We start from the raw sequence: 17,784 nt of genomic DNA on the forward strand, positions 1-17,784 counted from the left end.
TTTAAAAAATGTCTTTATAACCTTACATGTTTCTTTTTTTTTAATTTTTATTTTATATTGGGGCATAGTTGATTAACAATGTTGTGTTAGTTTTGGGTGTACAGCAAAGTGATTCAGTTACACATTTAATGTAGATGTTTACTGCTATAAAATTCCCTCTTAGATAAGCTTTTGTTGCATCCTATAAGTTTTGGTATCTTGTCTTTCCATTTTTCTTTGTCTTAAGTGATATACTTGTAAATATTCTATTTTTGGTTGTTGACTTTTAGTTTTATACTACTGTAACCAGAAAAGATGCTTTATATTTCAATCTTCTTAAATTAAGACTTCTTTTGAGGCCTAACATATAATCTTTCCTGGAGAATGTTCCATGTGTGCTTGAGAAGTACATGTATTGTGCTGCTGTTAGACAGAATGCTCTCTATAGATCTGTTAGGGACATCTGGACTAATTTGTCATTTGAGTCCAATGTTTCCTTATTTAGTTTGGATGATCTATTCATTGTTGAAAGTGGGGTACTGAAGACCTCTGTATTGCTGTTTACTTCACCTTACAGATCTACTAATATTTATTTTATATATTTAGATGCTCCTAGGGTGGGTACATAAATGTTTACAATTGTTATTCCTTGTGATGAATTGACCAACTATAATTATATAATGACCTTCTTGATCTTGTTACAGTCTCTGGCTTAAAGTCTATCTTGTCTGATATAAGAATGGGTATCCCCCCTTATCCTGCACTCTCTTTTGGTTTCCACTTGCATGGAATATCTTTCTTATCCATTCACTTTGTGTGTGTGTCCTTAAAGCTGAAGTGAGTCTCCTGTAGGCAGCAGATAGTTGTTTTTCTATCCATTCAGCTACTCTCTATCTTATGATTGGAAAATTGAGTCCATCTACATTTAAAATAATTATTGATAGGTGTGAACTTACTACTACCATTTTGTTAATTGCTTCCTGGTTGACTTGTAATTCTTTTGTTCCTTTCTTGCTCTCTTCCTTTATGATTTGATGACTTTCTGTAGTGGTATGTTTTGTTTCCTTTTTCTTTCTCTTTTGTGTATCCACTATAGGCTTTTGCCCTGTGGTTACCATGAGGCTTACATAAAACATATTTATAACAGTCTATTTTAAGGTGATAACTTTGAACACATACCAAAGCTCCTCCACCCCCATATTTAAAATTTTTGATGTCACAATTTGCAACTTTTTACACTTTATGTCCATTAACAAATTATTGTAGTTATATTTATTTTTTAATACTTTTGTCTTTAACCTTCATACTAGATTTATAGATGATTTATCTGCCATCATTAGAGTAATAGAGTATTCTGAACTTAACTGTATACTTATCAGTGAGTTTTATATTTTCATGTTTTATTGTTACTAATTATTGTCCTCTGCTTTCAGTTTGAAGAACTCCCTTTAACATTTCATGGAAGGTTGGTCTAATGGTGATGAACTCCTTCAGTTTTTGTTTGGCAAATTCTTTCTCTCTCCTTCAATTCTGAAGGACAACTTTTGCAGGTAGAGAGTATTCTTGTATGGCTGTTCTTTTTTTCAGCAGTTCAAACATAATATCCCACTCCCTTTTGGCATGAAAGATTTCTGCTGAAAAATCTGCTGATAATCTTATAGAAGTTCCCTTATTCATAACAAGTTGTTTTTCTCTTGCTGTTTTTAAGATGCTTTCCTTGTAACTTGACAATTTAATTATAACATGTCTTGGTGTGGGTCTCCTTTGAGTTGTCTTACTTGAAACTCTCTGGGCTTCCTGGATCTGAATGTCTGTTTCTTTTCCCAAGTTAGGGAAGTTTTCAACCATTATTTCTTTGAGTAAGCTTTTTGCCCTTTCTCTATCTCTTCTTCTTCTTGGACCTTTATAATGTGTATATTGGTCTGTTTGTTGGTTCCTCATACATCCCTTAAGCTATCTGCTTTTTTTTTTCTTTCCCTTTTTGCTCCTTTAATTGCATTCCACTGCCCTGTCTTTGAGTTTGCTGATCCTTTCCTCCCATTGATCTAGTCTGCTGCAGAACTGATCTTGAATACTTCATTTCAGTTATTGTATTCTTTAGCTCTGTGCTTTGTTTGGTACTTAAAATTTTTTTCTATCTCTTTGTTGAAATTCTCACTTGGTTCATGCATTGTTCTCCTGACCTTGGTAAGCACCTTTATGACCATTACTTTAACTCTCTGTCAGGTTAATTACTTATCTCTGCTTCATTAAGATCTGTTTCTGGATATTTAGCCTGTTCTTTTGTTTGGAACATATTCCTATTTCTTCATTTTCCTTGACTTTGTGTGTTGGTTTCTGCTTATTAGATAAGTAGAAACCTGTCTCAGTCTTGATAGAATGGTCTTGTGTAGGAGATGAACCTCATTGATTGGCCCTGCCCAAGATCCTAGTTGCCTCATAGGCTTTCTAAACCTTCTTCTTTGTCTTTATTGGCTCCCAGTAGTGGATGGTGTGCTAAGACCCATCAGTGTCCGAAAGGGAAGGATCATAGCCAACACCTTGATGTAGGCTGATTAGAAGCTGGACCCTCAATAGCAGCATCTTCCAGGGAGAAAATGGGAAATAGGTGTTTTTGTCTGCTTCCTTTGTGCTAGGTCCAGGTGTATAGCTGTGAGTAAGAACGGTTTGCAACATTCCTGTGGGACTTGTGTATGCAAGCTCCATTGGTGGTTAGAGCTAGGCAATCTGGTGGTCTATCCTGTGGCTGCTGCAAAACTTGGGGCATCACATGTGTATACAAACTCCTTCCAGGGAGATGCTGGCAACTTGATTTTATTATTGGAGATGGCTGGAGGCAGAAGGCACGACAGGTGTCTATCAGCTTCCACATTCTCTGGGGATGATCAAAGCCAACTTCTAGATGCCTGCTAAATAAGAAAGCTGGCCTGCAGGCAGCAGCTTTTAAAGAATGCAGATAAACCTCTACTTCTGCCTGTTCCCTCCACACTAAGCCCCAGGGGGATAGCCATGGTAAGTGCTTTCTCACAGTTAAGAATTACTTCGTTTGCTATTGTCTTGTGAGTTTCCTGGATGCAAGCCCCATTGGCTTTCAGAGCTAGGTGTTTTCGGAGCTCATCTCTCTGGTGGGAATCTTAGAAGTTGGTAATGCTAGATGTAGGGTTCAAGTCCTTTGCTCCTCAGGGAGAAGCTAGATTCCCTTCTGATTGTATGGTGCTATGTTGGGGGTGGGGTTTATGGCGAGAGTGTTTCTCAGAGTTTCCTACTCATTTTGACGATAATTTCTTATTTCTCTGATGTGTAGCAGTTGGTAAACTACTTTCTCAATCTCTTTCAGAGGGAATTGCTTTGTGTGCAGCTGTACCTTTTGGTGCATCTGTGGGAGGAGGGGAGCTCAGAAGCCTCCTATGTCTCCATCTTGGTCAACTCTCTGGAATAAGTGATGTCATTCCAATTCCTGATATTGTATATATGACCTTTTTTTTTTCCTTTTTGGACATTTTTAAGATAGTCTATACTATTTTGAAAATTCATGATTGTATAACTTGGTGTGTCTTTTTTTCACTCGCTGTGCTTGATCTTATTTTTTTTTAACAGTTTTATTTAGACATAATTCACATAACATACAATTCACCCATTTAAGGTGAGCAATTCAATAGTTCTTAGTATGTTTACAAACATGAACAATCATCACCACAGTCAGTTTTAGAATATTTACATCCTCTTGAAAAGAAACTCTGTATTCTTTACCAGTCGTCACTTACCCCTCTTCACCACACCCAGCCCTAAGGAACCACGAATCTACTTTCTGTCTTTAGAGATTTGCATATTTTGTACATTTCATGTAAATGTAATCATAAAATATGTACTCTTTTGTGACTGGCTTCTTTCATTAAGCACGATATTTTCAAGGTTCATCCATGCTGCAGCATGTTACCAGTACTTTATTCCTTTTAATGGCCAAATAATACTCTATCTTGTGGACATACCACTTTAAAAAAATCCACTAATCTGGACTTCCTAGGTGGTGCAGCGGTTGGGAATCTGCCTGCCAATGTGGGGGACATGGGTTTGAGCCCTGATTTGGGGGGATTCCACATGCCGCGGAGCAACTGAGCCTGTGTGCCACAACTATTGAGCCTGTGCTCTAGAGCCTGTGTGCCACAACTACTGAGCCCATGTGCCGCAACTATTGAAGCCCATGTGCCTAGAGCCTGTGCTCCACAATGGGAGAGGCCACTACGGTGAGGGGCCTGTGCACCACAGTGAAGAGTAGCCCCCACTCGCAGCAACTGGAGAAAGCCTGTGTGCAGCAACAAAGACCTAACACAGCCAATAAATAAATAAAACAAATAAATTTATTAAAAAAAAATCCACTAATCAGCTGCTGGACATTTTTTTTAATTAATTAATTAATTTTATTGGCTGTGTTGGGTCTTTTTTGCTGTGCGCAGGCTTTCTTTTAGTTGCAGTGAGTGGGGGCTACTCTTCGTTGTGGTGCACGGGCTCCTCATTGCTGTGGCTTTTCTTGTTGTGGAGCATGGGCTCTAGGTGCATGGGCTTCAGTAGTTGCAGCACATGGGCTCAACAGTTGTGGCTCACGGGCTCTAAAGCGCAGGCTCAACAGTTGTGGCGTATGGGCTTAGTTGCTCTGTGGTATGTGGGATCTTCCGGGAGCAGGGATCGAACCTGTATCCCCTGCACTGGCAGGCAGGTTCTTAACCACTGCGTCACCTAGGAAGCCCTGCTGGACATTTCTGACTATTATGACTATGGAAATTCATGTACATGTTTTTGCCTGGACTTACATTTTCATTTTTCTTGGGTATATACTTAGCGAGTTGAATTGCTGGGTTATATGGTAACGTGATGTGTAATAATTTGAGGAACTGACAGACTATCTTCCAAAGTGGCTGCATCATTTTACACTGCTATTAGCAGTGTATGAGGGTTCCAAATTATCCACATCCCCACTAACACTTAATCTGACTTTTTGACTCTAACCATCCTAGTGGGTATGAAGTGGTATCTCATTTATAGTTTTAATTTGCATTTCCCTGATAACTAATGGTGTTGACATCTTTTATGTGCCTATTAGCCATCTGACTATCTTCTTTGGAAAATCTCTATGTAGATACTTTGCCCATCTTTTAAATTGGATTATCTGTGCCTTAATTGTTAAGTTGTTCAGTTCCTTATATGGTCTAGGTATAAGTTTTTTGTCAGATATGAGATTCGTAAATATTTTCTTCCATTCTGTAATCAGCTTTTCACTTTCTTAATAGTATCCTTTGAAGCACAAACGTTTTTAATTTTGATTAAATCTAATTTATCTATTTTTTTGTTATTGTTGGTTGTGCTTTTGATGGATATCTAAGAATCTTACCCCAAATCCAAGGTTATAAAGATTTATCTCTGTGCTTTCTTCTAAGAGTTCTATAGTTTTAATTCTTCCATTTAGCTATCTGATCCATAATGAGTTAATTTTTTTATACGGTTTGAGGTAAGAGTCCAACTTCATTTTTTGCATGTGGCAAGCCAGTTGTCTCAGCACCATCTGTTGAAAAGACAATTCTTTCCCTATTTAATGGTCTTGACAATTTTGTTGAATATCAGTTGACCATAAACACATGGGTTTACTTTTAGACTATGAACTCTATTACATTTATTTATAGGTCTATCCTTATGCCAGTACCAAACTGACTTCATTATTGTTGCTTCGTAGTAAGTTTTAAAATAGCAAAGTGTAAATCCTCCTATTATTTTCTTTTTTCAAGATTCGTTTGGTTATTCTGGGTCTCTTGCAATTTCACAGTAATTTTATAATCAACTTGTCAATTTCTACGACGTCAGCCGTTATTCTGAAAGGGACTGCATTGAATCATGAACATGTGTTTTTTTCCATTTACTTAGATCTTCTTTAATTTCTTTCAACAATGTTTTGTAGTTTTCAGAGTTACGTTTTACACTTCTTTAGTTAAATTTATTCCTAAGTATTTTATCTTATCAATGCTATTATATATGGAATTGTTTAACTTTATTTTTTGTTGTTGTTTTTTGGCTGCGCCACGTGGCTTGCGGGATCTTAGTTCCTTGACCAGGGATGGAGACCAGGGATGAAACCCGGGCCCCAGCAGCGAAAGTGCTGACTCCTAACTGCTAGACCACCAGGGAATTCCCTTAATTTTATTTTTTGATTGTTCACTGCAAGTATACAGATGTACAACTGACTTTTATATATTGATCATGTATCCTGCAATCTGTCTGAATTTATTTATTAGTTCTAATAGTTTCTCAGTGGATTCTTTAGGATTTTTTTATATATCAGAACATGTTATCTGTGAATAGAGGTAGTTTTATCTCTTCCTTTCCAATTTGGAACCCTTTTATTTTTTTTCCAGCCTAATTGTGCAGGCCATGTAGGTAATAAGAGACAGACCCCAAATTTCAACTTGTGTCTGTTTAAAATCCACAGTGTGTTGGGGAAAGAGATTAGAAATAAGAATGGAAAGGTAGATTGGAGTCCGTTCTGTAAGTGAAGCTAAAAATAAATGGCTGAAGATTGGATTTTTATTTAGCAGGTAATGAATAACCAAGGGAATAACTTGGTTATTCTAAGGAAGTGTTGCTTTAGAAAGATAAATCTGTTAACAATGTACACAATAAACTGGAGAAAGAATTTAAAAGGAAAGAAAGCTAGTTAAGAGCTCTTACCTGCCCAATAGCAGCTGTATGGCTCTGGTATCAGGTTTTGTATCATGTGTCCAAAATGTACTCTCAGTCGGATGAAGGAGGTCATCTTCAATGTGGTCTTTAAATTGATTCTTAGATATGGCTTTGATTCTAAGGAATTAAAAAATACTTTTTCAGTGGCTAACATATGGGAAAAATCTAAATCAGAATTAACTGAGCTAAGAGATATACATGGAGACAGTTCAACATGGAAGATTTAATATACTTCAGACTTTACCTTAAATATATATAAAACTTCATAATTTGCAAAGCCCTTTCCTACATTAGAAGCTGATTTCATTTATGTAAGAGGGGGAGAGAGAATATACCCATTTTATATACAAGCATTCTGGTTCAGGAGTCAAGAATTTAGCCATTTACATATTTAGCAGGTGTCAGTGCTAGGTCTAGATTTTGAGTATCTTAACTCCCAGTTTAGGCTTCTTTTCCACCACATTAAAAATTACTTGCTGAACATTTCCAAGATTATTTAGTCCATATCTTGACAAAAAACACGTTAACAACTATTAAGAAATGAACTACTGGGGTTCATATTTATCCTATAACTTACTGTGTTGATGCTCTAAGAAAATCTTCCTTTATAGAAGGATGAATTTCTTCCAACAACATGCTAGTATCTGGGCTTGATTTCATTGCAGAAATCACCATGGCATCACGCAGTTTATTGCCTTGTTCCAACAGAGCTGAAGAGGGCAAAAGCAGAGCACAGAAAATCTAAAATCCAACAGAAATACTTGAAATACTTAGCACCTTTCCTTCTCTCATAGGACTTACCACAGTGTACCATAGCTGCTTACTTGTCTGCCTTCCCCACTAGTTTGAGAATCCCTTGAGGATATTCACTTTAGAACAAATGTTTACTGAGCTTCTACTATGTGGACTGTTTTAGATGTTGGCAATATAGTGGTGAATGAAGTCTCTATTCAATAGAGACTAACCTCCTTATTGGAGTTATTATGTACTTGCATTGACTCCTTCAATTAGTGTTTGCACATAATAAACTTAGTAATATCTACATATTATATTAATTTTGTATCCAGATACCCCATTCAATTCTCTTATTTGTAACAGTTTTAATGTCATTATTATTCAAGGAACACTAACAATTATATCAGCTGAACTCTTAGGAGTCATAGTGATAATCTAGTCCAAATTTATACTTTTATGGATGAAGAAAAGAATACCAAAACACTGCTATGACTTGTTTAAGATCATACATCAGATTAACCGAAAGTCAGGATGAAGTCTTCAGACTTTCTGATAGGTAAAATTTCCCCTGTCCCCAAGTAACAGCAGTTATAGTAGATAACATTTACTGAACCCTTACCACTTCCTGGGCACTACTCTAAGTATGTCATATATAGGAACTTATTTAATCCAACCAACAATCCTCTGAAATAGGTATTATTATTTTCTTCATTTTCCAAATGAAAAAGCTGAGGCACAGAGGATATGTAACTTGCCCAAGTTATGCATGCAGTATAATTAGGATGACTCTACATTCTATGATTTAACCACTATACATATATGACCCCACTTTTTCTTAGACTTCTTTTTAAAAGCTTAGGAGCAGTAGTATTGTTTCAAGAAACACTGCAAAAAATTATTATTTTCTTGAGGTTCCACAGTTGCTTAGGAGGTAAGATAGATATCAAGTGCCTGTCTATCTTGGTCTAGAGTTTTATAGCTCCTAAAAATAAGGAAGATATGGTAGTCAGGACAAGAAAAAAATAAGCCAAACAGATCCACAAACATTCAACATCTGTTGGTATAAAGAGGTCAAAATATAGCTTAAAAACTCAAAACCTCAAACCCCCAAAATCCTGAAATATCATATGTTCAATGTGTTGTGTGAAAGTATAAGTAAAAGAAAATAAAGATCACCAATTGCGGTAGGTAGAATTCTACACTTTATCTTAGCCAAAAGGCCAAGAAGTGATGTGGGCAGAATTCTAAGATAGTTCCTCCCCAAATTTCCAGTCACTGGTATGCAAATACCTTCTCTCAGTGATTCACTCATCTAGGTATTGCTGTAAAGGGATTTTACAGATGTAATTATGGCTCCAAATCAATCTACCTTAAGATTGGGAGATTATCTTGGTGGTCCCAAACTTTATAACGCAGAGTTTTCTCTGGCTGTTTGCAGGATATGAACTCAGAGATTTAATGCATAAGAAGGATGTAATGTATCATTGCTGTCTTGAAGATGGAGGGGGCTACGTGGCAGGAAATGAATATGGCCTTTTAGGAGCTGAGAGTGGACCCTGGCAGACCGCCAGCAAGGAAATGGGACCTTAGTCCTACCACTGCAAGGAACGTGATTCTGTCAACAAGGATGAACTTGGAAGTAAATCTTCCCCTAGAGCTTCCAGATGAGAATTTAGCTTGGCTGACACCTTGATTTTAGCCTATGATACCTTAAGCTGAAAACCCAATCATACCTTTTTGGACTTCAGAGCCACAGAACTGTGACTAATAAGTGCATATTTTTTTAAGCCATTAAGTTTGTGGTAACTTGTTATGCAGCAATAGAAAACTAATATTCCCATTAACGCCACCATCCACAAATACTGATTAACATTTTGATATATTCCATACAGTTTTTAATCTGTGTATACATACACCTGTATATGTGTATATATATAAATTTTTTCTTTTGCAAAAATGGTATATTATATATATGGTTTTATAACTGCTTTTTCACTTAATATGCATTAACTTTTTTCTGTGTAAATAATGGCTACACAATATTCCATTCAGAATTCATTGTATGTATTTTTGTCTTTATTAATTAAAAAAAAAAATCTCTCTGGGATTCAGCCAGAAAATGGCTGTCTTGTTTATTCAATGAGAAAGGGTGAGGAAAACATGGTCTGCTAGCATTGGAAATTTGGTTAAAGAAGCTTGCTATGTGACAGGAAGTCCTCTTCCTTTTAGTTTCTAGTTAATACTTGGCTTAATTTGATACGGTTTTAAAGTTCTTTAATGAGGTGGGCACACTCAATAAATGCTTTATGAATAAAGTAGTTAATGACAAGCAGTGTCAATAATAAACTTCATTTGATTTCAGGGTCATGTACAAAAATAGTTTTTCTATTGATACCCAAAATTTCTCTAGAGAAACAGCCTTGGTACTTTCTGATCTAACCATACACAACTATTTTTAATTCCTTAAACATAATATCTCCTTTGTGCTCTCAAAGTTCTGGGTATTTGATTCCATCAAAGAATTATCATGCAGTATTAAAACTGTCTACCTCACCCAAACAACTTTGAGATAAGGGATTCGCTTTTGTTGGTCTTTGTATCCTCGGTGCCTGGTATATATCAGGAATTTGATTAAATGTTTTAATAAATACTTCCACTGTTGCATATATCACACACAATTGTACTGTATCTGCTTTAGAGTCTGTTTCCTTTACTAGAATGAATTCATTAAGGTCAGGGACTACTGGACTTCCCTGGTGGTGCAGTGGTTAAGAATCCACCTGCCAATGCAGGGGACATGGGTTTGATCCCTGGTATGGGAAGATCCCACATGCCACGGAGCAACTAAGTCATGCGCCAAAACTACTGAGCCTGTGCTCTAGAGCCCTCGAGCCACAACTACTGAGCCCATGTGCCGCAACTACTGAAGCCCGTGCACCTAGAGCCTATGCCCTGGACCTGAGAAGCCCCTGCAATGAGAAGCCCCTGCTTACTGCAACTAGAGAAAGCCTGTGTGAAGCAATGAAGACCCAACGCAGCCAAAAATAAACCAACCAACCAACCATAAAATATTAAAAAAAAAAAAAAGGTCAGGACTATCTTATTTATCACTGTAACCTCAACACTCAAAACAATGGCTGACACAAAATACGCACTCAAAAAGGTATCTGTTGAATTGAATTGAACTTAAAGTTTTCATTCCTGCTAAATAAAAATTTCCTGGGAATGGTAATATTTTAAGAGTGACTAAATTAGTCATTAACCTCTGAATAGGAATAGGTACTTAGGATACTTTCCAATAGCAGGTTTTAAAAAAGAAATAAACATTGAAGACAACAGGTAGAACAAATCTGAGCAAGGATGGTCTACTCATTGACCTCCAAGTGGTTTCTTCCTTGAAACAGCCATTCTTAGAAAAGCTTCTCTAAAGTCTAAGGCATGGCAACAAAAACACCTTACCTCCCCTTCTAAAGAGGAAGCTGGTTCCTACACTAAAAGAACTGTCACAGCATCTTCCTGCACCTCAATTCAATAATTATTTTCTGAACACAAGGGAAGGGTACTTAGGTGAGTTCAGGACAAATGTTTCCCTTGTTTATTTCCTACATGCCATGGGCATAGCCCCTGCTAAACAAGGAGGTATATAGCTTCTGGTCTTTGTTCCTACTCCTTGCTATCTATTCTACACCCCAACTCTTAACGAACTTATGGTTATCAGGGGGGAAGGGTGGGGGAAGGTATAGTTAGGGAATTTGGGAGCGACATGTACATTTAAACTGCTATATTTAAAACAGATAACCAATAAGGACCTACTGTATAGCACAGGGAACTCTGTTCAGTGTTATGTGGCAGCCTGGATGGGAGAGGAGTCTGGGGGAGACTGGATACATGCACACCTATGGCTGAAACTATCACATCATTGTTAATCAGCTATACTCCAATATAAAACAAAAAATTAAAAACAAAGAAAAAAAACAGTAACAAAACCCCAAGCAGGATGTACAGTTAGAGTTTCATAAATACTAGCTTGATGACTAATTCAACTCTGTACTCCCTTTTCTGGTATGATGCCAGTATATTAAAGACCAGAAAGATAATTAGGCTTATGTATTTGTTATAAACCTCCATGACCTTAGCTCTAGACCTACTTACTAAAGTGGCCCACTTAATCTTAGTCCTTCACAGTCTCGTAGTTGGAAGGGATCTTTAAAGATCATATCTGTCTATGGGACTTCCCTGGTGGTCCAGTGATTAAGAATCCACCTTCCAATGCAGGGGACGTGGGTTCCATCCCTGGTCGGGAAACAAAGATACCACATGTTTTGTCAGGAAAGATAATGAGTTATTAAGGGTCTGTGGATTATGACAACTGGAATGCTATGGTGAGAAGAAAACATCAAACAATGAAAAATCTGGGTCCTAGAGAACAGGAATGAAATTGAGTTATTTGTAGTGAGGTGGATGGACCTAGAGTCTGTCATACAGAGTGAAGTAAGCCAGAAAGAGAAAAACAAATACTGTATGCTAATTCATACACATGAACATTGTGGTATATGTTTCTTTTTGGATTATGGTTTTCTCTGGGTATATGCCCAGTAGTGGGACTGCTGGGTCATATGGTAGTTCTATTTATAGTTTTTCAAGGAACCTCCATACTGTTTTCCATAGTGGCTGTACCAATTTACATTCCCACCAACAGTGCAGTAGGGTTCCCTTTTCTCCACACCCTCTCTAGCATTTATTGTTTTTAGATTTTTTGATGATGGCCATTCTGAACGGTGCCCTCACTTGGTTTTTGTAAGTTTATGTGTATAAGGCACTTGGCATAGTAGCTAGCACATACTGAATTTTCAATAAATGGTAGCTGTTTTCTTGAGACTAAATATCTCTTGATGGTCCCTTTCCCAGTCTAGGTACTCTCCTTAGAAAGAACTCATCTTCTATAGATCTTTAATATTAACTTCTTTAAGAAGCCTTGCTTTGCTAACACATACAAAACAGCATCCCCTCCTCTCTCCTTCCTTGCTTCATTTTCTCCCATTGCCATTATCACCATCTAACACTACATACTTACTTATTTATCTAGTTTATCATTGGTATTCCCATCTAGAATATAAGATCCATAGGGCAGGATTTTGTGCCTTTTTAAAAAAAATTTAAATTGATGTATTCTTAACACCCAGAAGACTGCCAGACATTTAATAAGTGCTGAATAAATAACTGCTTAATGAGTGAACAAATATCTTTCTCAAAATCTGGTGCCCATGTCCACATAAAATATTCTAGGTGTGAGATGACAAGTGCTGAGTACAGTGGGACAATTTTCTTTCTTATTAATGGAGCCTATGGTTGCATTAAAGCCTACAATTAATACATTATAATCAGAGTATATTTTTTAAAATAGAGGATCACAGACATTTTAGTTGAAAAAATATGAACACAATATCTTTTTTCATTAAAAGAAAATCCTTACTAATGTAAATTATGTACCCAAGTAGTTTTAATTTAAAAAATTTTTCTACTAACTCTGCAGATATTCTACTTTGGAAATATTACTTGTGAGGATGGAGACAAATTTATGTCATGCTCTTGATATCACAGAGATACATGGGTGACCATTACAGTGTAACATAAGGTACCAAAATTGCTTTTAATATAATACTACTCCCTAACATGAGGTAATCTGACCCAGTTCCTATTTCCTTTTTAAATTTCAGTCTAAGCCCTTACATAGGTAAGCTGACTCCTTTCTACTTCTGTTTGGCTGTCAGTCATATTTAATCCCCAGGCCTAAGATCAGCAGTTTCTTTGCACTGAATATTCCCACTGAAACCAACAGTTTTCGGAATATGAAACAGATTTAGTACTAGCCTTTGCACAATGGTATAAGTAAATTCTGTTGATGAGACAAAAATCTTATTTGCTTTGAATTATCTGGGAAAAAATAAGGACTAATATTTTTCTATGATAAAGGCGTTCCTCCCATACCCAGGTTCACTTTAAATGGTTTCTTCCCTAAACTTAAAATTATAAGCACCCAGTAAATTATTTAGAAGTAACTCAGTGGTTTAATAGTGCTGCCCTTAAATGGTTAGAAATTCTGAACTCTAGTAAGATTACTCACTTTTATTTGGCTATTTAGTTCAAAGAGAAGTCTTGGTTCCCTTTATAGGTTGCCTAATGAGTAGAGTAATCCCAATAAATATAGCTTAGTCTCAGTTCACAAATATATACACACCTGAAAGAAGGTCCTTGGTAGGAGGGTTGTTTGAAGAAAGAATGCATGCGTCACTGTGACTCTTGGCAGCTGTCCTAATCTGAGGCTGGAATTCAGAACTGTTGAGAAAGGACATTTGCTTCTGTGTGGCTTTGCCTTTCAGAGTCTGTGACTCTAAACTCTCTCCTGAATTAAGATGGTGCTGTAGTCCAAAGAAAGAGTCTTTTATTGTATCAGAGTTCTCTGCAAAGTACAAGTGGTCCTTTCCCCTGTTTTAAAATAAAGGAGAACTTCAGCAGTATATTATCCATTATGGTAACATTACACTTTGTCAGAGACAGAGAGTGGATCAGTGGTGTATAGCAGTGTAGCTCAGACTCTGTAAATCTGTTTTTCATCTCTCCAATGAAATAAACAATAGATGTTTTACCTATCGTTTTATGGTTGTGGCTAAAGTGAGACAATGAAATAAAGAGCTCAGTGCTGAGCCTGACACAAAGCAAACATCTGATAATTATTTAAAAATCAAATCTACTTCTCTTACTTCACTCTGTTTCACAAAACACTGCCTTTTCCCTCTTTCTCTTCATGTACGTCTATCATGGCATCTCTATATAATTTAGACATACTTATTTACCTGTATATTGGCCTCCTCACTAGATTGTGTGCAATCTTCAAAAATAGGAATCGTCTTATTAATTTCTATGTGTAGCACCTGGTATTGGACCAGGAACAAAGTGAGTACTTCATACTTATTTGCTGAATGAAAGACCACCTTTAATCTTTTACGTAACCACAAATGAAAGACCAAAATTATGAGTACAGTGCAAGTTAGCTGACTGGTATTAGGTGTGGTAATTACCTTGGAGTGGTTGACCTACTGCTGTTGGCTGCTAACTCTTTTCCATCAATTTTGGTGGTACGGATCCTATGAGGCCTTGATGGAACCAGAAACTGAGTATTACTTGTTTCAGTATATTCTCTGAATCCCTGCTCAGATAAAAGCACATTTTCTGTCACGTCAGTGGCAGGAAGAGGATTGTAGCTGTCATACGTTTCTGACAAAGGTTCCAGGGCAAGTGAGACCTGAAAGAGACATGTATATGTATCAGACTTTTTTTTTTAGCATTGATTAATTTTAAGACCCTGTTTAATATAAATTAATGGCCCCCATTCCTTATAGGATCAAGTTCAAACTCCTGCCTACTTCAGAAGCCTCATCTCTCACTATGCTCCCCTCCTTTACCTCTCTCTCCTAGATATACCAATTACTTAAGAGTTTTCTAAACGTACCTATATTTGATTCCCTTATGCCTCTATATGCAAATTTCCTCCAGCATTGTTTCCTCTGTGAAAACTTCTGTGTCCAGGCAGAGATGTTATGGCCACTCCATTTTTCATGTTTCTACTTACTTTGTATCTATCTATTAATGTAACCACCATTTATTGAACACTTTACAACAGGCCAGAAACTGTGCTACTACCTTCCTCACACAGAGAAGCTGATGTGATGATATAACTCTCTCAGGAAAGTATATTATCCTAATTTGAAGATTAAAAAAAAAAGAGAGAGAGAGAAAAAAAAAAAAAGAGAGCCTTAAAGGAGGTATTTGTACTTTTAGTTTATTTGTCATCCTGATTAGATTATGAATTCCTGGAAGACATGGACTGTCATTCATTTTTCTGTAGACTAATCAGTGTAAATACACACAGTGTATAAGTCAAGTATGCATAATAATGACTAATGTCCTGACGAATAAAAGAATGACATAGTACGTGTTGCATCCTTATTGCTAGTTATTTGAGAAAAATAAGGCCCTAGTTCTATGCTGGGGATAAAGCAGGGTGAAGAGGGGGGAACATTAACATGAAAAGTAATTACTTGAACTTTCCTTTGTCATCTCACTCCTCTGAATTCTGGCACTCTACTAAAAAGCTCTCCAGTTCTCTGAAAAGCCCAATGGAGAAAAGCCTAATGGAGGAAAAAATAATAAAATAGAGCCTAAAGCAAATCTTTAGAGAAGAAATTGAAGAATGTACTCCAAAAGAAAAGAACAGCAGTGTTGAAAGTTCAGTTACAATGATAGAGACAGCAGAAAGATTTGTTCAAGCAGCTAAAGAGAGTCACATAATGATGAATGGCCTAACACAAAAATGAAAGATTGCAGTTAAATATTTCAAGAAGTCTCTGGGAAGGTCAGTGGAATAATTTGTGTGGAGAAACTGCCAAGGCACAGACTCAATAAACATACTTGGGTCTTGATAAGGAGAATTTTGTTCATGAACCAGGTAGCATAAAATCCTTTAAATCTATTTATCATTAAGATTTTCTACAAAGACAAATGACCGGAATGCAGTGGGATAAACACTTTGTGCAGTCACTGCTATAAGAGGATCACATAAAATCCCAATCCTGGCCACCCAAATGTGTCAGAAATTGTCCCTTGCCATTCACCACTTGCCAAAAGACTGCCACTGTATTCTAGAAACAAAGACACTGAGAATAAAGATTGCGTCCCTGGCCTTAACAACGACCTGCTGGCTGCCCAGAGTTTTGCTCTTTCCCTAAGAAAACTTGAACTAGTACCAAAACAACTCAAAGGACTTTACTAACAGTGAGAAATAGAAAGCCCAGGTACCTGCCACACCCACCTTACAATCAAACTACAGGTGTTGGCCTAACTCCTTTGTTCAATTAACAAATATTTGGGATTTCCCTGGTGGTCCAATGGTTAAGACTCCACGCTCCCAATGCAGGGGGCCCTGGTTTGATCCCTGGTCAGAGAACTAGATCCCACATGCATGCCGCAACCAAGAATTTACCTGCCACAACTGAGAAGCCTGCCTGCCGCAACTAAGAAGTCTGTGAGCTGCAACTGAGGTGCCTGCCTGCTGCAACTAAGGAGGCTGCCTGCTACAACTAAGACCCAGCACAAGCAAATAAATAAATAAATATTAAAAAAAAAAAGATTCCAATGGCATTTAAAACAAAAACAAAAACAAGAAAAACCCACAAACACTTGTTGATATTAGTTCAGTGCCAGGCTCTGTGCTACATGCCTGGGTCAAAGAGCTGAATAAAACATGGAACCTGACCCAGAGGATCAGAGTATCTTGTAGGGGAATTTAAAAGGAAGTAATTTTAATATAGAATGGTGAGTTTGGAGATTAAGTATGTGTACTGGGTGCTGTCGGAACACTAAAGAGGGGTCTGGGCTTGGGGAAGAGGTGAGGAAGGAGTGCCAGAAATGGTTTCCAGGAGTGAAAAATAAATATGAGTTCAGAATCTTAAACATCAATGAGCTGTAAGGTTGAGGAGGATTGAGGTAAAACATTCCCGGTGGAGGGAAGAGCATGAGTCAAGCTTTGCAGGTGTAAAACAGAATATTATTCCAGCAATTCCTACCAGTCCAAGTGATTTCCACTCCTAACGCCTCTGCTTCCATATAAGTACCCAAAATGCTCGTATATTCACCTCTCAGATCCTCATTCCTGACCACCAGGTAAAAGGCCACACATTATATTACATCATTTATATGAAATGTCCAGAATAGGCAATACACAGAGACAGAAAGTAGATTAGTGGTTGCCAGGGGCTGGGGAAAGGTAAAAAGGGGAATGACTACTAGCATGTACAGCGTTTCTTTTTGGAGTGATAAAATGCTTTGGAATTAGGCACTCATGATGGTTGTACAATCTTGTGAATATACTAAAAACTACTGAACTGAAAGAAGAATCAAGATGGCGGAGTAGGAGGACATGAGCGCACTCCCTCTTGCAAGAGCACCAGAATTACAACTAACTGCTGAACAACCATCCACAGAAAGACACTGGAACTCACCAAAATAACCCCACCCCACATCCAGAGACAAAGGAGAAGCCACAATGAGATGGTAGGAGGGGCACAATCGCATTAAAATCAAATCCCATAAATGCTGACTGGGTGACTCACAAGCTGGAGAACAGTTATACCACAGAAGTCCTGAGGGTTCTGAGCCTCATGCCAGGCTTCCTAACCTGGTGGTCCAGCAACGGGAGGAGGAATCCCCAGAGAATCAGACTTTGAAAGCCAGCGGGATTTGATTGTAGGACCTCCACAGGACTGGGGGAAACGGAGACTCCACTCT

General features: G+C 37.5%; 1 protein-coding gene across 4 annotated transcripts in view; it reads right to left on the reverse strand.

The window, feature by feature from the left end:
• Positions 1–17,784, reverse strand: part of C2CD3 (C2 domain containing 3 centriole elongation regulator) — a 119,674-nt gene that overhangs the window by 87,530 nt on the left and 14,360 nt on the right. For 3 of the 4 annotated variants that reach the window (XM_057750275.1, XM_057750274.1, XM_057750277.1), the window contains exons 4-7: positions 14,520–14,743; positions 13,679–13,926; positions 7,283–7,415; positions 6,694–6,822 (exon numbers count right to left, since the gene is read on the reverse strand). In XM_057750275.1, the coding sequence (XP_057606258.1) occupies positions 6,694–6,822; positions 7,283–7,415; positions 13,679–13,926; positions 14,520–14,743 (734 nt within the window). Of the gene's footprint in view, positions 1–6,693; positions 6,823–7,282; positions 7,416–13,678; positions 13,927–14,519; positions 14,744–17,784 lie in introns of those variants that run through there. The other variant, XM_057750276.1, reaches the window with a different exon arrangement.

The sequence above is a fragment of the Hippopotamus amphibius genome, chromosome 9 (genome assembly GCF_030028045.1).
Source record: "Hippopotamus amphibius kiboko isolate mHipAmp2 chromosome 9, mHipAmp2.hap2, whole genome shotgun sequence".
NCBI classification, from domain to species: Eukaryota; Metazoa; Chordata; class Mammalia; order Artiodactyla; family Hippopotamidae; genus Hippopotamus; species Hippopotamus amphibius.